Here is a 25,815-nt window from a genome sequence, read left to right as displayed (position 1 = left end):
AGGTCAAGGATCTGGTGTTGCTATAGCTGTGGTGTAAGCTGGCAGCTGAAGCTCTGTTTTGATCCCTAGCCTGGGAACTTCCATATGCTGCACATGTGGCTATAAAAAGGAAAAAAAAAAGAAATAATAAGACAATATTAATATTAACAAACTTTATACCCTTCACTCAATATCTATCAAATAAATACAACATCCAAATTACACATTTTTAAATCATTTTTATTGAACTAATTTTAATAATGCTGTTTTAGCTGGTGGCAGCTGCCCCAAACCAAAACAAAGCCACTGTGAATGCTATTCAACATTCTCAAAGTAATCCAGTTTAGTTTTGTACTTGGAATATAGTTAAACTTTTGACATCGCATAATCAAGCAAATAGCAGTGCATACTATATTATTCAAAAAGACTTTATGCAGGTTTCATTTAAAAAATCATTTGCAAGAGGCTTAGACTTCAGCTTTATCAACAATCTCATTGACAGTCTATACTTCATGCTCTCAAAACAAAGTGTCCTAAAACTAACTCTAAGTTTTTTACTGATATTAAGATTACTAATCAGGGTTATAGGAATTGAAATTTAGTATTTTACAGTATAGGAGGCAATAAATTACTAATATCTGCTGACACAAATTCCACTCAAACTAAATACATCCTTGATACATTCAAAAAGACATCTTGTAAATATTAATATGCTAGTTTATATGCTGCAGTGCAAAAGAAGTTGACACCCTAACAGTTTCCTGAGCTTTAGGAAATTAACATTTTTCTGACTACAACTCTCAATTTAAAATAGGCTCTTTATATTATAAGAAGCCATGTCAAAACTATACACTTAAATCAAGTTTTTGAAGAACTGAAAAGATTGGTCAGAGTTATGATCATTTAGGATAATGAAAAAGTTTTCAAAGCAAAAGTATTTACAAAGCTACAAAGGATTCATGGGTTTATATGTAGTATAAATATCAAAGATAACCAACTCATTACCAAATGATCACAATTACCCCTTCTCTTTCAAAAATATTACACCAAAAGACTTTACGGAAAGTTATCTACCATTAAATATACCAACCTGTAGAATACTATACATTTGAACACATTCTTTCAAAATGCCCAGTAAGAAGGAATAAAAGATAAAATATTAAAAATCAAGAAAATAAACATGCTTTTAGGAATGTTTTTGCATGACTATATGTCAGAAGATGTGAGAATGATTTCTCATCAGACCTCTATACCCTCAAAATTACAAAGACCGAGTTTCTACTTCAATTTTTTCTTCTGCTTGTAGGACATCAGGATCAACATGAACAACAGGAGGTCGCAGGATGACTTCAGGCCCTCCACCATATATAGACTGTAGAAAATTCCACGTTTCTTCAGAAATTTGACCAGAATCTGCCCCTAAAATTAAATATATGTAGAAAGAATAATATTTACAAACTTACATATTCATATTGGAAAAACCTTCACAATGTACCCCCAGCACAAATCTTGTACCAGTATAGTAACAGAACTTTTAGAACATGAATCTTCACACTACCAACTCATACTGTCACAAGTTGCAACACTATGGTCTGCCTTAAAAAGTCAGAGATCCTTGGGAGTTCCTGTCATGGCTCAGTGGTTAACGAACCCGACTAGTAACCATGAGGTGGACTAGTAACCATGAGGTGGTGGGTTCAATCCCTGGCCTCGCTCAGTGGGTTAAGGATCCAGCGATGCCATGAGCTGTGGTGTAGGTCGCAGATGCGGCTCAGATCCCACACTGCTGTGGCTCTGGCGTAGGCCAGTGGCTACAGCTCAGATTCAACCCCTAGCCTGGGAACCTCCTATATGCCGTGGGAGCGGCCCTAAAAAAGACAAAAGACAAAAAAAAAAAAAAAGTTGGAGATCCTTTTCCCTTGCCCCATAAACAGCCTTAAAACCTTTCTTCAGATAAAAATTAAACACTGACAATTTTTCCACTATCCTACTTCATATATGAATTACATCATTGAACTGGGTAAAAAAAGTGGCAGAGGAGGCTAGTCATGATATATTCTTGACAGTGACAAATCACTAACAAATAAAGGCTTAAGTATTAGTCAAACTTACCTTGCCTAAGTGTGACATTGCCACATTTGGTGATTGCAATTTTAGTGTTATCAATAGGACCTGGAGGATCTAAGTCAAAAGGAAAAACAAATAATCAAAATGTATACTTTTTAAAGAAATGCACCAAGAACTGTGCCTGAAATAACTGAAAGATGTAACTGTATCATCAGATTATTTTTAGTCAGATTATTATCATTTTTGCCATGCCCACTGCATGCAGAAGTTCCTGGTCCAGGGATGGAAGCCGTGCCACAGCAGCAATATCAGATTCTTACCCACTAGGCCACCAGGAAAGCCCTTAGTTAGATTTTTATAGTCAGTTAACTGTATTCTTCTTTTATTGCTTTTTTATTTTTTAGGGCCCGACCTGCAGCATATAGAAGTTCCTGCTAGGAGTCGAATAGGAAGAGCTGCAGCTGATGGCCTACACCACAGCCACAGTAACACCAGGTCCTTAACTCACTAAGCAAAGCCAGGCATCAAACTCGCATTCTCATGGATACTAGTCTTAACCTGCTGGGCTATTCGGGAATTCCCTTGAACATATTCTTCCGAGTTTCTTCCTTTTTGGGTCTTAGTTCTGCCAAAACAGAACCAGGAAAGAAGCTGAGAGAAGTCCTCTCACTCACCATCCAAAATGTAACAGAAATGATTTCTTAACTGTCCATTGGGGATTACAGGTTAAAAGGCACTTTTTATGCTAAATAAGAATAATTCCTTTGTAATTTAAAAAGAAATTATGCAACTCTTCAATTAGTTTAGAATGTCATTAAACTAAAAACAATAAAAAGCATTGTAAAATGAAATGTTAAAATGCATCCTTTTTTTTTTTTTTGTCTTTTTGCCTTTTCTTGGGCCGCTCCCGCGGCATATGGAGGTTCCCAGGCTAGGGGTCTAATCAGAGCTGTAGCCACCGGCCTACACCAGAGCCACAGCAACACGGGATCCGAGCCACGTATGCGACCTACACCACAGCTCACGGCAACGCCAGATCGTTAACCCACTGAGCAGGGGCAGGGATCGAACCCGCAACCTCATGGTTCCTAGTCGGATTCGTTAACCACTGCGCCACGACAGGAACTCCTCGGATTCCTTAACCACTGCGCCACGACGGGAACTCCCATCTTTTTTTTAATATAAGGAAAAAAGCTTTATTTGTCTTTCCTTTGAAAGTACAGTGAATGTTCATTATCAAAAACTGGGGGAAAAAAAGGCACAAGAAAGAAAAAAAATACTATCATCTCAGTACACAAAGATAAGTAAATTGTTTTAATCATCTTTGTGGTCTTTCTGCCTTTGCATACAGTTGCCTTTTTTCTTTTTTAATATAAAGTGTTCAAACTATACATACTGCATTACAATCTTTTCATAAATCAAGAATAGGAGTTCCCATCATGGCTCAGAGGAAACGATCCTGACTAGCATTCATGAGGACACAGGTTCAATTCCTGGCCTTGCTCATTGGGTTAAGGATCTGGCGTTGCCCTAAGAGTGGTGTAGGTTGCAGATGCGGCTGGTATCTGACGTTGCTGTGACTTTGGCATAGGCCAGCTGCTACAGCTCTGATTCGACCCCTAGCCTGGGAACCTCCGTATGCTACAGGTGCGGCCCCAAGAAGACAAAAAAAAAAAAAAGAACATCTTATTTTTAAATTAAACACTGTTACACAAATTATTTTTAAAGCCCACATAGTATCCCATTTTAACAGATAAAGTAATTTAGCCAATCATTAATTTTTTAAAAGCATGCTTCATTTTATTTTTTGCTGTAAACACAGCACAGGGAAGTTCCTGGACCAAGGATGGAATCTGCACCACAGCAGTGACAATGCCAGATCATGAACCTGCTGAGCCATCAGGGAACTCCTAACCAGTCTTATTGTTGGGAGGATTTTTAAAAAATTTTTTCAATGTTAAGGTTGCAGATTAATTTTATTCAGTTCTTTTATTCCTGCCATGGATATGCCGTAACCAGGAAAAAGTTTAAAAAAAATTAAAAATAGGGAGTTCCTTGGTGATTCAGCAGGTTTAGGATCTGGTATAGTCACTGCTATGGCTCAAGGTGCTGCTGTGGTACAGGTTGTATCCCTGTCTTGGGAACTTCCACATGCCGCATTCATGGCCAAAAAAAAAGTAAATACATAAACAAATAAAAAATAAAAATAACCAAAACAGATAAACCAGAATGTACGATCCTTGAGGGCAGAAACCTTTTTCTCTCTTGTTCATTAGTATAATCCCAAGTGCACAGAGATATTCAAGAAACATTTGTCAAATAAACAAAAAATCTGCAAAAAAAAAATTCTTTTAAACACTTACCTCCATCTTTACCCTTCACAAAACTTTCCCATTCTCTAAACCACTGCATACTGATACAATAAAAAGTAGCTGGCGAGTCCTCCTCTTGGAATGCTCTGTTGAGCTATAGGGGGGAAAATCAGTTATCTAAAGTCTAGAATTTGCTTTGTAGTAAAACAATACAACCATTCTACTTCCGCATCTGGTAAGGCCAATTCCTCACAAAGAACACGACAGATGTACATTGATGCTAAGTTATGTTGATACTAGGATACAGGGTAACACCTATTAAACAATTCTAAGTTATAACTTAAAATTTAGTACACACAAAAGGGGCATAAAAAATTGGATAAATGAAAACGGTCAGGGTAAAAGTCTTCACAACAATAAATACTGCACACATTTATTAAAAATCTGATGTATAATTCTTATTTAAATATACTATACCCACTGTCTACATCTTACTTCTATTCACTTAAGATACTGGTGGCCATGTTGCTATTATAAACATAAAGTTGCAATGAATAATCTTGTACATATCATTTCACAGATAATAGACATATATAGAATAAATTCTCAAAAGCAGTGGGACAGTCCTTTTTTTTTCTTTTTTTTTTTTTTGGCTGTGCCCATGGTATGTGAAAATTCCTGGGCCAGAGATTGAACCTGTGCCATAGCAGCAACAACCCACTGGATCCTTGACCCGCTGTGCCGCAAAGCAACTCCAGTGGGATAGTCTTTGAGGATGTTCCATTCCCTCCTCTAGTCATAAGGCCCAAAGAATGGGTATGTGACTTAATCTAGGCTAACTACTAGAAATGGAAATCTTCAGAGGAGTAAACTAATGATTGGAATGGAGTAATTCCAATGTCAATTTGTTGGCTATACAGGAATACATGGTTCCTGAACTTGCGAAAGTTTGGTTATTCAATTTTTCTTTTCAATAAATTTCCTTTTTTGTTTAAATTAGTCAATCTGACTTCTATCACTTTCAACTAAAGGAACCAAATTGATTAAAAAATTGATATATGTATATATAGAGAGAAACAGTAATGGAGCCTGAGGAAAATGAAGAGTATGTGAAGGGAGTTTCCTTTGTGGCTCAGTGGTTAACAAACCCAACTAGGAACCATGAGGATACAGGTTCAATTCCTGGCCTCGCTCAGTGGGTTAAGGATCCAGCATTGCCATGAGCTGTGGTGTAGATCGCAGACACGGCTAGCATCACACGTTGCTGTGGCTGTGACATAGGCCAGCAGCTACAGCTATGATTCAACCCCTAGACTGAGAACTTCCATATGCCTCAGGTGCAGCCCTAAAAAAAGCAAAAAAAAACAAAACAAAAAAAAGAGTATCTTAAAATTATCTAATTGTAATACTGTGAAAAGAAAGTGAGACTCCTGAAACAATGCCATGATGGGTAATTAAAATGCCCACGGTACATACTACCTACAGACAAAGGCAACTAAGTTCCAATCATTTCTCTCCCATAATCAAATCTAATCCAAACTCTGCTATTGTACCAAGATCCCTGTTAACAGCCCAGAATTACCTCCACGATCTGGCCCCAAGATTGGACATCATATTCTAATACTTCCCCCCTCATTTATTCACTTGTTATCCTGTCTCTCAAAACTGTTGCATGGCTATCCATCTTTTTACAGATACCTCTGAGCATCTCCCTCATCTCCTTCAACTCTTTGCTTAAATATCACCTTTTCAATGAGGCTTTTCTTTTTTTTTCTTTTCCAGGGCCACACCCGTGGCATATGGAGGGTCCCAGACTAGGGGTCTAATTGGAGCTGTTGCTGCTGGCCTACGCCAGATCCTTAACCCACTGAGCCAGGCCAGGGATTGAACCTGCAACCTCATGGTCCTAGTCGGATTCGTTAACCACTGAGCCACGAAGGGAACTCCTCAATAAGGCTTTTTCTTTTATGGCTGTGCCTACAGCATGTGGAAATGCCTAGGCTGGGGATCGAACCATACCACAGCAATGACAATGCCGAATCTTTAACTGCTAAGCCATAAGGGAACTCGTGGGCCTTTTTTTTTTAACTGAAACAGATTATTTTTCCATACAGGTTATTAGGAAATATTGAGTATAGTTCCCTGTACTATACAGATGTTCCTTGTTGGTTATCTATTGGTTATCTATTTTATATATAGTAGTCTGTATATGTTAATCCCAAACTCCTAATTTATCCCTTCTCCCTCCTTTCCCCTTTGGTAACCATAAATTTGTTTTCTATGTCTGTGGGTATATATGTTTTGTATATAAGTTCATTTGCATCTTTTTTTTTTGATTATACATATAAGCAGTATCGTATGATATTTGTCTTTCTCTGTCTGCTGATTTCACTTAGTATGAAACTCTCTAGGTCAATCCATGTTGCTGTAAACAGCGTATTTCATTCTTTTTTATGGTTAACATTCCATTGTGGGAGTATGTACACACACACACCACCTTTTCTTTATTCATTCATCTGTTGGACATTTTAGGTTGTTTTCATGTCTTAGCTACTGTAAGTAGTGCTGCAATGAACAGTGGGCACTGCAATGAACACTGGAGTGCATGTATCTTTTCAAATTACAGTTTTCTCCTAAGAGTAGAATTGTAGGATCATATGGTGACTTTTTAAGGAAACTCCCTCCATACTGTTTTCCATAGTAGCTGTACCAACTTACATTCCCACCAACAGTGTAGGAGGGTTCCCTTTTTCTACACCCTCTCCAGCATTTCTCATTCGTAGGCTTTTTTTTTGTTTCTTTTTGTTTGTTTTTGTCTTTGTAGGGCTACACCCTTGGCATATGGAAGTTCCCAGGCTAGGGGTCAAATCGGACCTGCAGTCGCCGGCCTACTCCACAGCCACAGCAACGCCAGATCTGAGCCACGTCTGCAACCAACACCACAGCTCATGGCAACACTGGATCCCCGACCCACTCAGCGAGGCCAGGGATTGAACCTGTATCCTCATGGATCCTAGATGGATTCGTTTCCACTGCACCACAGTGGGAACTCCTCTTATTTGTAGACTTTTTGATGATGGCCATTCTGACAGGTGTGAGGTGATACTGCACTGTGGTTTTGATTTGCATTTCTCTAATAATTAGTGATAATGAGCATCGTTTCACATGCCTGTTGGCCATCTGTATGTCTTCTTTGAGGAAACGTCTGTTCCGGTCTTCTGCGCTCAATGAGGCCTATCTTGAATCACCGTTTGATGTCCATCTACCCTCCCCCATCCCGCCCCCAAGTCACTGTACTCCTGATCCCTCTTATCCTGTTAGATATTTTCTTTTCCAAAGAACTCATCCCTTTTTGATATATCATGTCTTCGTTAATGCCTTCTTTTACTGACCGAGGGGTCCAGTCACTGCTCAATCCAAGCAGACACCTTAGTGCTTGCTGCCTAAGTCGATGCAGGGGGCAGAGTGCTGAGGTCATTATTAGTACAAGCCACTTCCAAGCTTAAAGGCTGTGTAGTCATTTCCTGTGGCATCTGGTTTGCTCCTCTAAATCATATCTGCTTTTGATTTTTCAAAAATGCCACTTAATTTCTAGCCTACCAAGGGTACTTATTTTTGTGCTCTATTAGTGTTATTTTTATATACTAACACATTGCTTTGTTTAAAAAAAAAAAAAGGCATCGGTGGAATAAGATGAAAACCATAGTATTATAGAATAACTTGCAGGAGTTCCCGTCGTGGCGCAGTGGTTAACAAACCCGACTAGGAATCATGAGGTTGTGGGTTTGGTCCCTGCCCTTGCTCAGTGGGTTAACGATCCAGCGTTGCGGTGTAGGTTGCAGATGCGGCTCGGATCCCGAGTCGCTGTGGCTCTGGCGTAGGCTGGCAGCTACAGCTCCGATTCGACCCCTAGCCTGGGAACCTCCATATGCAGTGGGATCGGTCCAAGAAATGGCAAAAAGACAAAAAAAAAGAAAAAAAAAAGAATAACTTGCAAAAACTTGCATTTTAAAAAACAGGCTTTTAAAAATATAATCCAATCACCATTAATGTAAAGTTCAATGGTTTTTAGGAATTCCCACTGTGGTGCAGTGGGTTAAAGGATCTGGCACTGCCACAGCTGCCGCGTAGGTAACAGCTGTGGCTCAGATTCAATCCCAGGCCTGCGAATTTCCACATGCTGTGGTCGCGGCCATCAAATTTTTGAAAAGTTCAAGAGTTTCCATCATGGCACAGAGGAAACAAATCTGACTGGGACCCATGAGGTTGTGGGTTCGATCCCTGGCCTTGCTCAGTGGGTTAAAGGATCCGGCGTTGCCGTGAGCTGTGGTGTAGGTCACAGACACAGCTTGGATCCTGAGTTGCTGTGGCTCTGGCGTAGGCCGGCGGCTACAGCTCTGATCAGACCCCTAGCCTGGGAACCTCCATATGCCGTGGGAGCAGCCCAAGAAATGGCAAAAAGACAAAAAAATAAAATAAAATAAAATAAAACACCTCTGACACCCCAAAAAGTTTCCCCCATGCCAGTCTGCAATCAATCCCTTCCTCTCAGCCCAAGGACACCACTGATCTACTCTGTTTTTCATTTTTTAGATTTCATAAAAATGGAATGAGAAATTACACAGCCATTTTTATGCTTATCTTCTTTCTCTTGGCATGTTCCTGAGATTCATCATATTGTTGCATGCATCAGTAGTTCAGTCTTTCTTGTTGCTTATTAGTATTCCATTGCATAGACATACACATCTTATTTATCCATTTGCCAGCTGATAGACATTTCAACTAGTTCCAGTTTGGGACAATTATAAGCAATACAGCTATGAACATTTGCGTACAGGTTTTTACAAACATAAGTGTTTATCTTCTGGAATAAATACCAAGGGGTGAGATTGCGAGTCATGTGCTAAGTGTCTGCTTAAACTAGAAGAAACTGCCAAACTGGTTGTCATTTGACATGTAACATTTTATAGTCCCACCAACAGTATTCATATGAGAATTCTAGTTGCTCTATATTCTTGTCAGAACTTAATATTGTCCACTTCTTTATTTTAGCCATTCTAAGAAGTGTGTAATGGTATCTCACTGTGGCTTTAATTTGCATTTTACTAATGACTACTGATAGTGTCCCTCTGCATGGGCTTATCAGTCCTATCTTTAGAAAAATGTCCATTAAAATCTTTTACTTTTTTTTTTTTTGTCTTTTTGCCATTTCTTGGGCCGCCCCCGCGGCATATGGAGGTTCCCAGGCTAGGGGTCTAATCAGAGCTGCAGCCACCAGCCCACGCCAGAGCCACAGCAATGCAGGATCCGAGCCACGTCTGCAACCTACACCACAGCTCAAGGCAACACCAGATCGTCAACCCACTGAGCAAGGGCAGGGACCGAACCCGTAACCTCATGGTTCCTAGTCGGATTCGTTAACCACTGCGCCACGACAGGAACTCCCTTTTACTTATTTTTTTAAATTTTTATTTTATTTTACTTCTTGTCTTTTTGTCTTTATAGGGCTGCACCCGTGGCATATGCAGGTTCCCAGGCTAGGAGTCAAATTGGAGCTGTAGCTGCCAGCCTACACCACAGCCGCAGCAATGCCAGATCCCAGTCTTGTCTGCGACCTACACCACAGTTCATGGCAATGCTGGATCCTTAACCCACTGAGCAAGGCCAGAAATTGAACCTGCAACCTCATGGTTCCTAGTCGGATTGGTTTCCACTGTGCCATGACGGGAACTCCTCTTTTACTTATTTTTAAATCAAACTATTCATCTTCTTGAGTTGTATGAATTCTTTGTATAGTGTGGGTGTAAGTTCCTCAATGATACACGATTACAACTCACACTGAATTTGGGTCTACCTTTTTTTTTTTTTTGTCTTTTTGTCTTTTGAGGGCCATACCCACGGCATATGGAGGTTCCCAGGCTAGGGGTCAAATCAGAGCTGTTGCTGCCGGCCTACGCCAGAGCCACAGCAACGCCAGATCCGAGCTGCATCTTCGATCTACACCGCAGCTCATGGCAACACCAGATCCTTAACCCATGGAGCGAGGCCAGAGATCGAACCCGCAATCTCAGGGTTCCTAATCGGATTCGTTTCTGCTGCGCCACAATAGGAACTCCAGCAGTCAACCTTTCCAACCCATGATGTTTCTCTCAGTATCATCATTCATGGTCTTACTGAATATTTCATCTGCTGAGATAATATCCCACATTACCTCTGATTATGGAACTAATTTTAAACAAAATAAATGAAGAAATGGGCTCACATCCATAGGATTCACTGCCTTTACCATGTGGAATCACCTTAAAGTTGCTGGCCTATTGAATACTGTTTTTGTGGCTGGATGGCAAAACTCTTGAGGGTTTGGTACCGTCCTATATGAGGTGGTACAGGCTCTAAACTAGAAACAACATAAGGTGCTGTTTTTTTCCAAAACCAGAAAACCTGAGGCTAGGTACCAGGTAAAGGAAGTAGGGGAGTTTAAGTTTATTACTTCCAACACTCACAAAAGCTTTGCTTCTCATTGTCACAATTTTGGCCTCTACTAGTTTGGAGGCTACTAGTTTCCACAGAGATACAAGAATGTTTTTACTAGACTGGAAGATGAGACACTCCTCTGGCCATTCTGGGTTCCTCATGACACTGAACCAAGAGGCAAAGGGGGTAGGGGAAGTTGTGGGGCTACATAAAGTGTAAAATGACTACTACCCAACAGGAATAAGGAGGATTATGTCTGAAAACCAGATTATATCCACTGTTTTAGTTTCAGAGGGCTGTTACAACAAATTACCACAAACTTGGTGACTAAAACCAGAAATTTATTCTCTCAAAGTTCTCGAGGCCAGAAGTCCAAACCATGGTACAGGAAGGACCATGCTTCTTGTGGAGACTCTAGGGGAGATTCTGTTCCTTGTCTCTTCAACCTTCTGCTCCTTGACTATATACTCCAATCTCTGTCTTCATATAGCTTTCAACTATTCTCTCTGTGTATCTTTTCCCTCTTTATAAAGACAATTTTCATTAGACTTAGGGTCTATGCAGATAATCCAGGGTGATCTCATTTCAAGATCCTTCATTATATATGCAAAGGCTCCTTTCACAAATAAAGTCAATTCACAGAAATTCTTTTGGGGACACCACCATTCACCCTACTAAAAGCATCATTTAGCATTTCCACATTCAGAGAGTAAAAGCTAGTAAAGAAATCCAACACAGGCAAAACCACAAAGAGCTCAGACTCTTTAGGAATGAAGGTTTGGATTACTTTCCCAAGTAAACACAACCAACCAGTTGAAGTGCTGGCTGAAAAAAGACGGAATATAGAATGGGTAGCTATCAGCTGTAGACACATATTTCTTCCTTGCCCCATGTACATATCTGTAAACATGAACTAAATTTGTTAAAAATTACTAGTTTTATTTTTCTTTTCTTTCATTCCTGTACTATTTCATAGAAGGTATGTTGTTAGTGGTTAATCTCATGGTCCATCCTTTAGATATAGAATATAAAAGGGAGATAGTGACTGAATTGACTGAACTAAGGATGAATGGCCACCATCCAGAAATGCATGTCATGACTGACGGGACTTAGGGTCTCCCAAGTTTAGGGAAAGGGTAGGTGCTGCATGTACTGGTACATGAGCTAGCTGCCTCACGTTGATGCCAGGCTCCTCTGCTTAGTCTTTTCGCAGTAAGTACTTTGTCAGGAATAAGTTGAAACTATGCTAAGAGTCCATTCCTCATCAATCTTTCACTTTATTTATATATAACACTATGGAAATAACATCTATTTTGTTTAAAGAGTTATTGTGTCATTATAATTTATTTTGAAGCTCAAATTGCCCTAAATTTGGCAAGTAACAGTCCCTTCAAATTGGCTTCTGTGTACTTTTGACACTTTTTCATCATTCTTCAAAAACTTTAATTTTTGGCAAAGTAAGAAGTTTCAAGCTCGTCTTGTAATTCCCCTGCCCTGGTCCTGAAAGCAGCCATTTTTTCAACAATGGCTGGCTCCTTTTACTAGAGAAAGAGGTTCAGAAGCTAGATTTGATGAGAGCTAGGTATGCTCAATCAATCCTAGTGGAGTTATTACTGCTCCCAGGCCCTTTCAGTAACAGAGTTAGGAAATTAATTTATGTACATCATTTGTTTCTATATATGTGTACACATACACACATTTATACTTTTGTATGTATCACTGTGAGTTTACAAAGATACCTACAATTTCAATCCACTTTAGTTTTCTCTCCATATTTGTAACTTCCTTCTCTGACAATGAGGAACCTGGCTCTGATTATACTTATATTATTTATTTGATCAATTTTGCACATGGAATCAATCCCTCAATTCTACCACTGTCACTAAGTGGTGCCCCCTCACCACCAAATCTCCAGCCAACATGGGTATTCATTCTCATCTTGCCTGGGCTCCAATACCTTTGACAACACCACTATACAGAGCTTTCTTTACTGGCCCTGAAGTCTGACTCTGGGCCACCTTGTTTTCTGGACCTGAAACCCCACGCTGGGCCAGTGCCCCCCCTCCTACCTCTAGTACGGCAGCCTACCCTCCTTCTAGATTTCTTGCAAGTCAGCCATTGTCTTCTTGGTCTTCACTGCCTAGTTCTTTTAGTAGTTATTTAAGTCTTTCATCGCCTGTATCCCTACTGTACTCAAAATACTCAGAATGGCTTCTGTTGATCAAACCCTAGTGGATATAGCCATTAGCCATTTATTTAAGCATTACATGGAATGAATTATTTTTAGTATTCAACTAAAAGTTGCCTCCTTAGGAAGCAAATGGGGCTCAATCACAATAAATACATCCATACTTATACTATAATATCTTCCTATGTATGTGAAAATTTCTTCACTTTAGGCATGAATACACACACAAACCAACCAACCAAAATCTATGAAGAAAAAGTGTGCGTGAAGAGAAGCACATGTCCACAGCATGGAATGTACTGTGTTCATATATTATGTCTGCTCAATAACTTCTCCCCTTCTTTAATTAAAAGAATCTTGGAGTTCCTGCTGTGGCAATGGGATTGTTGGTGTCTTGGGAGCACTGGGATACAGGTTCAATCCCCAGCCTGGTACAGTGGGTTAAGGATCTGGCGTTGCACAGCTGTGGCTAAGGTTGCAACTTCTTTGGCTCGGATCTGATCCCTGGCCCCGGGAACTCCATATCCCAAGGGGCAGCCAAAAAAAAAAAAGAATCTCAATCTTCTCTTACAGACTATAATGTTGGTATGAACATCAATGAACATGCTTCCTAGATGACCCAAACTCACTCTACTAGGATTCTTTACTAGGAATCTGAAAAATAGGAGTTCCCGTCGTGGCTCAGTGGTTAATGAATCTGACTAGGAACCATGAGGTTGCGGGTTTGATCCCTGCCCTTGCTCAGTGGGTTAAGGATCCAGCATTGTCGTGAGCTGTGGTGTAGGTTGCAGATGCGGCTCGGATCCCACGTTGCTGTGGCTCTGGTGTAGGCCAGCGGCTACAGCTCCTATTAGACCCCTAGCCTGGGAACTTCCATATGCCACAGGAGCGGCCCTAGAAAAGGCAAAAAAAAAAGAATCTGAAAAATAGTTGGAGCTATATTACTGACAGCAGGACTTTGAAGAGACTTCTTGCTACCTAGATAAATGGATCTATATTAGTCTTTGACCATAAAACATTCTGTTCTTCTTACTGATTCTGTGACCGGACTTCCTGTTGCCTGCAATCAAGGAACGCCTCATAATATATTGACTTTGTGGAAACTAGGCAAAAATACAGAGAGTTCCTCAAGACAATATTACATTTTATGAAGGGGTAGAAGTAGAGAATGCAATCTGGGAAGATGCTTTTAGAAAAACCATTAACTTCAGGAAACCTACCATTTACCATTTTGATAAGCAGATTTCTTGCCAGTGGCAATACATAAAACAAAATTTATTGCTAATCCATAAAAGCAAAAACCCACAAAGGGAGAACTTAGCTCACTAGAACTATAGTGACCCTGACTGGGGGTCTCTCACTGCTATGCATCCAGAACACTTAAAATCTATTACAACTCTTTCATCCAATCATTTCATTAACATAATATAGTTCTTTATCTTATCAGTTCTTTATCTTTATCCTATATCATTTTTATAATTTAAAAAGCATCACTTTTTTTACCCGAATAAAAATTTCCAATTCAGTTTTTCTTCGTTTTTCAATTTTCTCTGCCTCAATTTGGCAAGTGTGACAAATGTACAGATGGTTGACAGCTGGTCCTCCTCCATACCTAAAGCATGAAGAATTTCATAATTATGAGCATTGTGAAGAAGGTGATGTCCTAGGAAATGTCTCTAAGTTTTAGTAAAATGTGAAAAACAAATTATCACAAGGACTTGATTTTATGTTTATCGGAGTCAATGACTTTATCTGTTTATTGACTTGCTTGCTTTATCTATATGTCAGGTTTCCCTTATAGCTACATTTGTTGCAAAATATGTTTGAGGCAATAACAACATAAAGTAAAAGAACTGGCTTTCCGGAGTTCCCGGTGCAGTTGTGGCTCGGCAGAGATGAACCCGAGTAGTATCCATGAAGATTCGAGTCCAATCCCTAGCCTCACTCAGTGAGTTCAGGATCCGGTGTTGCCATGAGCTGTGGTGTAGGTCGAAGATGCAGCTCAGATCCTGCGTTGCTGTGGCTGTGGCTGTGACATAGGCCGGAAGCTGTATGACCCCCTAGCCCAGGAACTTCCATGTACCATGGGTGTGGCCCTAAAAAGACAAAAAATCAAAACAAAAACAACAAAAAAACACCAAACCTGCTATATAGGTTATCCCAAATGTTCTGAGGCAGCATCAAAACCAGGTCTTCAATATAACTAGCTTTTCGTGGAGGAACACCTGAAAAAGTTTAAATGAGTCTTCTCATTCTTAAATTCTTTCATATTACTTTAACTGATTAATCATTGGCATTTTCCTATCATTATTCTTAAAACCCTCCCCTCAAAGGTTAAAATTAAGTATAGCATAGCTTATGTTCCTAAAGATTAACATATTTCTTAAAACAGAGAAAAATCAGTTAATCAAGATCTTCAAGTATTTAACTAACATAAATATTTACTAAGCCTTGACTACATGTTGGGGCAAACCAGAGATAAAAGACAATCTTTCCTTCATGGAACTTATGAGTTAGCAGGAGAAATGCAGCATTTATGTAAGTAACTATAATAAGAAGCAGGCAAAGATAAATGCCATGAGAGATCTACAGGGAGATCTGGAACAGGAACAGACTTAAAACTAATACAGCCAATCACAAAGGCATAAGTTATATTTAGCAAATAACTACATGAGGCTTTTTTGTTAAGTCCCAAGTACATTTTCATACTTAGGAAAAGAGCCAGATACTCATTTAGACAACAGGGATAAGAGCCATGTATACAATTGGAACTGAATGTCTCTCAGCTGAGAAAAATGATGTGTGATAGAAATGCTCGCTGTATCATAATTGGCTGATCATGCACCTGTCTCTACTATTAAACTAGTGCTTTGAGAATAGAAAAAGTCTCTCTGGTATTTTCAGACTTTAGCAGAGTTTGGAACAGGCACTCAATAAATATCTGTTCTATGAAGAAGCTATACAGACTGCTTAAAATTAGAAGAAAAAGCTAATTTCTGAAACCATAGTGAATTAAACACATTTGAATTGGAATGCAGATGGGGAAATAGGAAATAAATGGAAGAGCAAAATTCTTGGCTCTTTCCTTGTTTGTAAATTATTTAACAGCAACTCCCACCATTACTTCCATTACAGAGTTCCTTACCTCCATGAATACAAAGAAAATCATTATTTGAAATAGGGCCAGGTTCAGCAAAAGTCTTAAATTTATTTAGCCACTGACGAGAAATATAAAACTGAAGGAGACTTGGTTCCATTATGTTCAACAAATTGGATATCCTCCGCCTCTCTTTTTGTGCTTCTTCACTGCTCTTCCTATTAAGGACAATAATTCATTAAATTAAATATGCATTTTACTCCTTTAAACTATTAAGTGTATTTTTCTGCTTCCTTATTAGATTTAGTAAACATTATTAATATAGTTATCCCTCTGTAGCTGTGGGGAGATTGGTTCCAGGATCCCTGCAGATAACAGCATCTGTGGATGCTCCAGTCTCTTAAATAAAATGGTGAAGCATTTGCATATGACCCAGGCACATTCTCTCAACAGATTTAAATCTTCTGTTGATTACCCATGATATGTAATACAATGCAAATGACATGCAAATAAGGTAAACACAATGTAAATGGTATGTAGATAGTTCCTGGTACACAACTTGAAGTTCTGCTTTTTGGAACTTTCTGGAATCTTTTTCCCTCCCCAAATATTTTCAATCTGCAGTTGGCTGAATCCTCAGATGCAAAAACCATGACCATGGAGGGTGGACTGTACAGTGAATCTTACTAGGTCTTAAACATATACACTTGGTTTCACGTCTTCCACCTCCCAACCATATTATACACACCTAAGGGTGATATTACATCTTAACTACTGGTATCCACATAACTACTGATACGGAATAGATATTCAAATGTTTGTTAATAAAATAAACAATAGGTAATCTTCTTTCCTGTTTTAGTACCTAGTACAATCTTTTATAATACTTCCTTTATAAAAGCTATTTTAGGAGAAAATTTGATACTTAATTCCTACTGTCGGTGCCTAACTTTTTTTTTTTAAATGAAAACCAATCTTTCTAAAACAAAATATATTCTTGGCTCTTCGACTAAATGATTTAATGTATTTCTTAACAACTGATCATTCTGCATGCAACCTTTCACTTTATTCTACTTAAATAATGAGGTAAGATTAAAATAATTTCTAACCTTTACTCAGTAATCCATTTTGAAAGTCTTAAAGTCACCATTAAGCTTAATCTGAAATGTTCTTTCATATTTGTCAAAATAGCCTGCCCTTGAGAGTTACTGTCTCACCTGTAGAAAAGAACATAAGCTTCTGCATTTTGTACAGTAGATTCTGAAACTTCAGTGACACTCTGATCATCGAATTCATACCAGAGATTATTTAAATTGTTTCGGCAGTAGGCAATATAGTGTCCACCTGAATTTAAACAGAAAGAATTTAAATAATTTGAGTAATACAAAATCAACGAAAGAAATGAAACTAGAGCACTCCCTCATACCATGCGCAAAAATAAACTCAAAATGGATTAAAAACTTAAACATAACACAAGGCAACATAAAACTCCTAGAAGAGAACATAGGCAAAACATTCTCTGACATCAACTATATAAATGTTTTCTTAGGTCAGTCTCTTAAGAAATAAAAACAAAAATAAACCAATGGGACATAATCAAACTGACAAGCTTTGCACAGCAAAGGAAACCATAAAAACAACAAAAAGACAACCTACATACGGAATGGGAGAAAACAGTTTCAAAGGATGCAACTGACAGGGCTTAATCTCTAAAATATACAAACAACTTACACAATTCAACAGCAAAAAAAACTAACAACCCAATCAAAAAATGGGCAGAAGAAATGAACAGATATTTCTCTGAAGAAGATATACAGATGGCCAACAGGCACATGAGAATATGCTCAACATCACTATTTATTAGAGAAATGCAAATCAAAACTACAATGAGGTGCCACCTCACACCAGTCAGAATGGCCATCATTAACAAGTCAACAAATTACAAATGCTGGGGAGGGTGTGGAGAAAAGGGTACCCTCTTTCACTGTTAGTGGGAATATAAATTGCTACAACCACCATGGAAAACAGTATGGAGGTACATCAGAACACTAAATATAGAACTACCACGTGACCCAGCAATTCCACTCTTGGGCACATATCTGGACAAAACTTTCATTGAAAAAGATACATGCACCAGTATGTTCATAGCAGCACTAACAGACAAGCACAACAGACAAGACATGGAAACAACCTAAATGTCCATAGACAGATGAATGGATTAAGAAGATATGGTATATACACACAATGGAATACTACTCAGCCATAAAAAAACAAAATAATGCTATCTGCACTAACATGGATGGAACTAGAAACTCTCAAACTAAGTGAAGTGAAGTTAAAAAGAGAACTACCATATGATATCACTTATATCTGGAATCTAGAATATGGCACAAATGAGCCTCTCTACGGAAAAGAAACAAACTCATGGACTTGGAGAACAGACTTGCGGTTGCTGAGGGGGTAGGGGGAAGGAGTGGGATGGACTGGGAGTTTGGGGTTAGAAGATGCAAACTATTGCATTTGTAGGGGATAAGCAATGAAATTCAGTTGTACAGCAGAGGGAACTCTACCTAGTCACTTGTGATGGAATATGATGGATAATGTGAGAAAAAGAATGTGTGTGTATATGTGTGTGTGTGTGTATGCACACATGTATGTATGTATAAAACTGGGTCATTTTGCTGTGTAGCAGAAATTGACATAACATTGTAAATCAACTACAATAGAAAAAACAAAAATCTTAAAAAAATTAACACAAGAATGGAACATAAAACTACTTTTATATCCTCGGTTCCTGGCAGATATTGAGATATAGCAAGAACTTTGTTCGTATTTTATTCCAATATGTATCCCCACCACCACCACCGGAGGAAAGGAAAATCAGGACAAAGAACCTCATTTTAAAAAATCCAGTGTAGGAGTTCCCACTGTGGTACAGTGGGTAAGAGAATCCAACTGCAGCAGCCGGGATCACTGCAGAAGCATGGGTTCGATCCCTGACCGGCAAAGTGGGTTAAAGATCCAGTGTTGCCACAGCTGCAGTCCAGATTCAATCCCTGGCCCAGGAACTTTTATATGCTATGGGTGGGGCTGTAACAAAACTAAACAAACAAAAGCCCAGTGTAAAAACAATCAGGTTAAAGTCATTATTTAACTTTACACAAACTATAATTTTCAGCATTTCAAACTTCAGAGTAAAAGTATTCAACTTCCTAAAATTTCGATAGTTTTCTCTTTTTTTTGGCCGCACCCATGGTATATGGAAGTTCTAGGACTGAATCTGAGCTGCAGGTGCAACCTATGCCACTGCTGTGTCAACATCCTTAGTCCACTGCACCCAGTGGGGAATTGTACCCATGCATCCACAGCAACTTGAGCTGCTACAGTCAGATTCCTAATCCCCTGTGGGGGAGGAACTACTGACATGTTTTCAATAACCAAAATAAAATAAAAATAAACAATAAAAACCTACCTTTACATTTTTTTCTTTTGCTCTATCAGCCTTATTTAAAGATCAGTTCAGATGTTTACCTTTCTAAAAGTTTTTATTTTTTTATTTTTATAGCTGTACTTGCAGCATATGAAAGTTCCTGGGCTAGAGGCTGAATTAGAGCTGCAGCTGAGACCTACACATCTGAGACCTTCACTGCAGCTTACAGCAATACCAGATCCTCAACCCACTGAGCGAGGCCAGGAACTGAACCCGCATTTTCCCAGAGACAACACTGGGTCCTTAACCCTCTGAGCCACAACAGGAACTCCGACGTTTACCTTTTTTTAAAATCTAAAAACATATGTCAAACTTTTATACTTACTACTTGCAGTTCCATGGTGACAAATGACTGACAGGAGATCGTAGGTAACAATTTGAGTTGGACTATCTTTAGCAAGAAATGGCTGAAGATCCAGGCCTTCCAATGGAAATGAAACATGGGTACTGATTTTGGTGGAAAACATCAATTCATGTCTGAATCTTTTAAGATGGATGCACAAAATCTTTTTAAAAGAGAAAGGTAGGATTATTTAAAATTCTATTGTTCTATACACTAAATAAAGGAGTCTATTAAATATACATATGGTCAAAATTAAACATTATCCTTCGATTCTGATAACCTGATTCCAGAGATGTTAAAATGTGGAAATGATGAAACATAGTACTTTCTAAGTTCATATCTACTGGCTTTTCCAATTTTATACTTTATACCTGCAAGACCCTACAGTGTTGGATTAAACCATGTTCAATACAGTTTTACTGGTAAAGGCACTTACTTAGGATGCAACTCGGCATTTAAAAAAATGGATAATCTTAATAAAGACAGCAACTGGCCAATAGAACCATTCTATTCTTCAACCAATGATAAAAAATTTACTACACTGTGTTATGTTAATGCCTTATATTCCTACCACACAAAATAAACTGAATTGTGATAAAGCCCATACCTCAGGAAACTTCTGTACTTTACAAAACTTTACTCCATTCCTCAACCTAAGGGGTAAAACAAGGAAACCAATTTTAATAAACTGTTTCCCATACGCATCTACAAAACCTTTAGTATTTTCAAATATATAGTAAAACCTTTTAGAAAATGCAAAGATATCAGACAAAAAGTGCTCACTACTGTCTTATATGCTACTAATTTAAAAATGTATATACTAATAAAACCCTGGAATCCCTTACTGTAAAAAGTCATATAAATTAAGATTATTAGGGGAGGAGTTCCCGTCACGGCTCAGAAGTAACAAATCCATGAAGATGCGGGTTGGATCCCTCGCCTTGCTCAGTGTGCTAAGGATTCAGCGTTGCTGTGAGCTGTGGTATAGGGTCGAAGATGCAGCTCAGATCTGACATTGCTGTAGCTGTGGCACAGGCTGGCAGCTGTAGCTGCAATTCAACCCCTCGCCTGGGAACTTCCATGTGCCACAAGTGCGACCCTAAAAAGGCAAAAAAAAAAAAAAAAAGATCATTAGGGGAGTTTGCCTAGCATGCATGTTAAGGATCCAGTGTTGTCACTGCAGTGTCTCTGGTTGCTGCTGTGGTGCAGGTGCGATCCCTGGCCTGGGAATTGCACATGCTGTGGGCACAGCCAAATTAAAAACTTAAGATTTTCAGTAATAAAAATGTAGGGAGTTATATAATTCTTTGATGAAAACAGTCTACTATCTATGGCCTGGCTATACCTTTATAACATTCAGATATCAAGTAAAACTGGGTTTAAAAAAAAAAACAAACCCAATTTCATAGAATTGGCTGAGTCAGGTCAATTAAACACACACACACACACACACACGTGTATGTGTGTGTGTGTGTGTATACAAAATTTTTGTATGTATATACAAAGTTTTTTTTGGCTGCTCTATGTAGCGGCTTTATGTGGTATCTGTTCCCAGACCAGGGATCAAACCCAGGCTATAGCAGTGAAAGAACCAAGTCCTAAACACTAGACCACCAGAGAACTCCCTATGACCTTTCTTCTTAAATACAGAAACAAATAATTTGAGATAAATAATTTTTAATAATTAAAAATTAGTAATTACCAACAATAATATACATTTGACAGACCTCTACTTTGGATTTTAGGGTAGATGCAAGTTCTTTTTTTTATTTGGCCATCCTGTGGCATATGGAGCTCCTGGGCCAGGGATCAGATCCTAGCCATAGCTGTGAACTAAGCTGTAGCTGCGGCTACACCAGACCCTTAATCCTCTGAGCAAGGCCAAAGATCGAACCTGCAATCCTCAAAGACACTATGCTGGGTTCTTAAACTGCTGAACCACAATAGGAACCCCAAGATTCTAGATCTTATTAGAAGGCTATTATTTTTCGATTAGATTCAGAAAATTTTTCCAGTTCATTCTACCTCAAACATACTTGCTTTCAGTTCTCCATTTACTTTTCTTTTCAAACTCATCACCAAGAAGACTTTGGAGCCTGAACTTGGAATTTCCTTGTGGTACAACAGGTTAAGGATCTGGCATTGTCACTGCAGTGGCATGGGTTCAATCCCTGGTCTGGAAACTTCCACATGCCACCGGGCAAAACAAACAATCCAAAAGCCTGAACTTGCTGCAAGATGGAAAAAGGTGGATCTCTCTGGTGGCCTAGCAGGTTCAGGACCCAACATTGTCACTGCTGTGGCACAGATGCAATCCCTGGCCCAGGGGAACTAACATATGCCAAAGAAACAGCCGAAAAGAAAAGAAAAAGAAAAAGACAGCTAGTGACAAAATCAAACTTTTCTTAACTGTCTTCTTATTCTGCTCTCATACAGCAGGTAACATTAGAGATGGTATAACCTTTCTGAATTTTACACAGATTTGAAACTATGTACCTTTATAGTCACTTTCACTTTGTAAATCTAGCCTGTTAGCATGGTAACCCATATGAGAATACTGCTATACTTATGATGACAAAATTAATCTATGTAATGAAAATGTATATTATATGATGTAGTACATATTTACAACATACTTGGAATATGTTTTATGCAAACTTACATACTTATATCTCAAAATACACTTTCCCATCTTAGCTAGTCCTATCAAATTTGTTAAATTTTTTTTTACCTCAGATTTGTTTTACAGAATAACTGGATTCTTTATTTTTCACTAAGACAAAGCTTCCCGGCCTTAATTTTTCTAAGTAAAGTGGGAAATTAACCCCATATGCCCAATTCAAATAACAAGAAAACAACCACTTAAGATACAAAATGTGTACTTTCTGCTGTGGTGCAACGGGATTGGCAGCATCTTAAGAGCGCTGGGATGCAGTTTTGATCCCCAGCCCATTACAGTGGGTTAAGGATCTGGCATTGCTTTGGCTTAGGGTGCAACTGCAGCTCGGATCTGATCCCTGGCAGGAAACTATATATGCCTCAGGGCAGCCAAAAAAAGAAAAAAATAAAATACAAAATGTGCAATTAAAAGCACTGCCAACAACACTTACTTTTTGCATTTTTCACAACTGTACATATTGTCACCTGAAAATAGAACAGATCTGGTCATTCCTCTCAAATTAAAAGCAAGCTGGTTTTTTTTTTTTTTGGTTCTGCAATTCTTCAAGTTTGCCACATGCTGACCTTGGAGCACAGTAACACAAGGCTGACTTTTTTCAGTCTCTGCTCAAGAGTCAGGGCATGATGCTTATCCTGCCTACAACACCCTTCACGTCCCTCTCTTTTTGACCCTGAAGGCCTACCTGTCCATTTATTCACTGAACAAAATCTACTGACTGCCTGTTATATGTCGAAGCAAGATGCTGACACATAAAAGTAGTGAAGAACCTTAAATACTTGGGAGGAATTCACAGACCAATCCAGATATAGAAGCCAGTGTTTTATATTGGCTGAATTTTCTTTTCTTTGAATCCCAGAGCAGATTTAAGCCACTTCAAATACCATATTGTCTAGTACTATAGGAATTTGTATAAATTGTTTTAGGATATGATTTATAGTATTTATATTTATATTGCTATGGTAGAAATTGGCACTGTGGCAATATGGGCAAGTACTATTTAGGCTGCCAGGAAACTTAGCTTTTATGAATACATTTTATATTTAGCCCTAGTAGCATTTTAGATAACCCACAACAGTTTAGTCATAGATGAAAACTATTTCTTATTTCTTACCTTTTAGTTCATCTCTGGCGAAGAAGGCAGCAAGACAATCTTGCAAGGTTACTACTGGACCCCAAAACCAGCTAGGGACACATGAGACAACAAACCTGAAACATTATTGACAGAAAAAAAAAAAAAAAGAAGGAAATGTTCTGCCAGTACAGCAGAAACAGCGGTTTTAACAATCAATTAATACAAACAAAATATATACATACCTCTTCACATATTCCATGAAAAAAGCTATCCACCCTTGTGGAGCATATGCTTCACCACATGATCCTGCTTTGACTATAGACGTTGGATGACTTGATGAATGCAGCTTAGCAAGGTCTTCCTTGCCAGGGATAGGCAAGGATAGATCTTGAAAGGTCTCGAGGGTTACAGACACCTAAAATTGTTTTGTTTTAAGAACAGGATGAAAATAATCCAGCACAAACATTTGAGGATAGATTCTAGATTGCAAAGATCAAAGCAAACTATAAGAAAAAAACAAAAAAAAATCAAACTGCTTTTATAGTAATTAACAATAGCAAAGATAATAATAACAAAAGCAAAATTGCTCTGTACCAGGTGCTGTTTTAAATTTAATCTTCACATAAACCACATGAGGGAACTACTATTGTCCCCATTAGCTGAGGACAATGAACCAAAGAGAAGTACCTCACATTCAGCCACTGAAGCTTGATGATAGTTGTTTTGTTTTATTGTTTTTTGGTTTTTTTTGTCTTTTTGCCATTTCTTGGGCCGCTCCCGCTGCATATGGAGGTTCCCAGGCTAGGGATCCAACTGGAGCTGGAGCTGCCGGCCTACGCCAGAGCCACAGCAACGCGGTATCCGAGCCACGTCTGCGACCTACACCACAACTCACAGCAACACTGGATCCTTCACCTACTAAGCAAGGGTAGGAATCACACCTGCAACCTCATGGTTCCTAGTCGGATTCGTTAACCACTGTGCCACGACGGGAACTCCTGATGATAGTTTTTAAATGTAGTTTTAAAAACAAAATGTAGGAGTTCTCTTGTGGCACAGCAGGTTCAGGATCCAGTGTTGTCATTGCAGTGGCTTGGGTTGCTGCTGTGACTCGGATTCAATCCCTGGCCAGGGAACTTCCACATGCTGCAGGTGTGGCTGAAAACACTTCAGGATAATCCCATCTAAATATTTAAATAGCAAAATAGTCTATAATAAAATGACCCTACTGAAAGCCCTTAGATTTGACTTAAGATTCTAACACACTAATTGAAAACTTACTTTGGAGTTTTTTGAGATACGTCATTCTACATTCATTTGAATTGTATTTATCACTGTACCGAAGTAAAACCATTCTATGAAAACCTCAAAGAAATGCAGTAATCATGAGGTATTAGGAGATCTCATGATGGTTTTAATACACACTCTTGTGTATGAATCTGATACTATTTTTGTGATCTGAGCCCTAATCTTAACGTGGGAAAATATTTACAAGCCACACCACCAAATCCAAAAGACATATGCACAGCCTTGTGCCTGCGAACAATAACAGTTTCCCAGCATACTAATTACACCAGCCTTGGGAGAATAAGCTTGTGTTACCAATTCTTGTTACTGAGCAACATTATCTCCTTTATATGTGAACAGAGATGAAGCACTGAGTTAACTCTTCCTGCTAATGCACAGCTGTCAAATGACAGATCAAGATCTATCCCTAAAAAAGTGTGTTGCTATTACTTCCAAAAAACAAGTTCTACACCTAGAATCAATTTATACTTATGTAAACCTAAGAAATACATGTATAATCATCAATAGCAAGGAGAAGGAATTCACTTTTCACACCATTTTGTCAAATTTTTTTAAAAAGCATTTGATGGAAATTTCCCTCATACTCACCCTATCACAAGTCAGACACTGCACTGAACTAATGATTGTTCCATCAAATATGTCTGAAATAACACTTCGGTATTTCTTGTGCTGTTTTTTTCTCTTTGGAGATGATGCAGATTGAGCTAGAATTGAAAAACAAATACAGAAAAAAAATTTTTTTTTAATCAAAGTAGTTCCTTTACCATTTTTTTTTCCCAGAATCTTTAACAGCCAAATTTACTAT

The 25,815-nt window shown here is 38.6% G+C and overlaps 1 protein-coding gene across 7 annotated transcripts in view; it reads right to left on the bottom strand.

Annotated features, from left to right (window-relative positions):
* Nucleotides 1-202: 202 nt before the first annotated feature.
* Nucleotides 203-25,815, bottom strand: part of USP33 (ubiquitin specific peptidase 33) — a 66,087-nt gene continuing 40,474 nt past the window's right edge. For 4 of the 7 annotated variants that reach the window (XM_047794353.1, XM_047794349.1, XM_047794354.1 and 1 more), the window contains 13 exons: nucleotides 25,599-25,714; nucleotides 23,945-24,117; nucleotides 23,742-23,836; nucleotides 23,061-23,094; nucleotides 20,558-20,603; nucleotides 19,933-20,113; nucleotides 17,335-17,461; nucleotides 16,166-16,335; nucleotides 15,164-15,245; nucleotides 14,524-14,632; nucleotides 4,410-4,512; nucleotides 2,092-2,160; nucleotides 203-1,398 (listed from right to left, as the gene is read on the bottom strand). In XM_047794353.1, the coding sequence (XP_047650309.1) occupies nucleotides 1,241-1,398; nucleotides 2,092-2,160; nucleotides 4,410-4,512; nucleotides 14,524-14,632; nucleotides 15,164-15,245; nucleotides 16,166-16,335; nucleotides 17,335-17,461; nucleotides 19,933-20,113; nucleotides 20,558-20,603; nucleotides 23,061-23,094; nucleotides 23,742-23,836; nucleotides 23,945-24,117; nucleotides 25,599-25,714 (1,463 nt within the window). In that variant the 3' untranslated portion in view covers nucleotides 203-1,240. Of the gene's footprint in view, nucleotides 1,399-2,091; nucleotides 2,161-4,409; nucleotides 4,513-14,419; nucleotides 14,633-15,163; nucleotides 15,246-16,165; nucleotides 16,336-17,334; nucleotides 17,462-19,932; nucleotides 20,114-20,557; nucleotides 20,604-23,060; nucleotides 23,095-23,741; nucleotides 23,837-23,944; nucleotides 24,118-25,598; nucleotides 25,715-25,815 lie in introns of those variants that run through there. The other 3 variants (XM_047794350.1, XM_047794352.1, XM_047794356.1) reach the window with 2 other exon arrangements.

This window comes from Phacochoerus africanus, chromosome 8 (genome assembly GCF_016906955.1).
Source record: "Phacochoerus africanus isolate WHEZ1 chromosome 8, ROS_Pafr_v1, whole genome shotgun sequence".
Lineage (NCBI taxonomy): Eukaryota > Metazoa > Chordata > Mammalia > Artiodactyla > Suidae > Phacochoerus > Phacochoerus africanus.
This window is presented reverse-complemented; position numbering and strand designations above follow the sequence as displayed.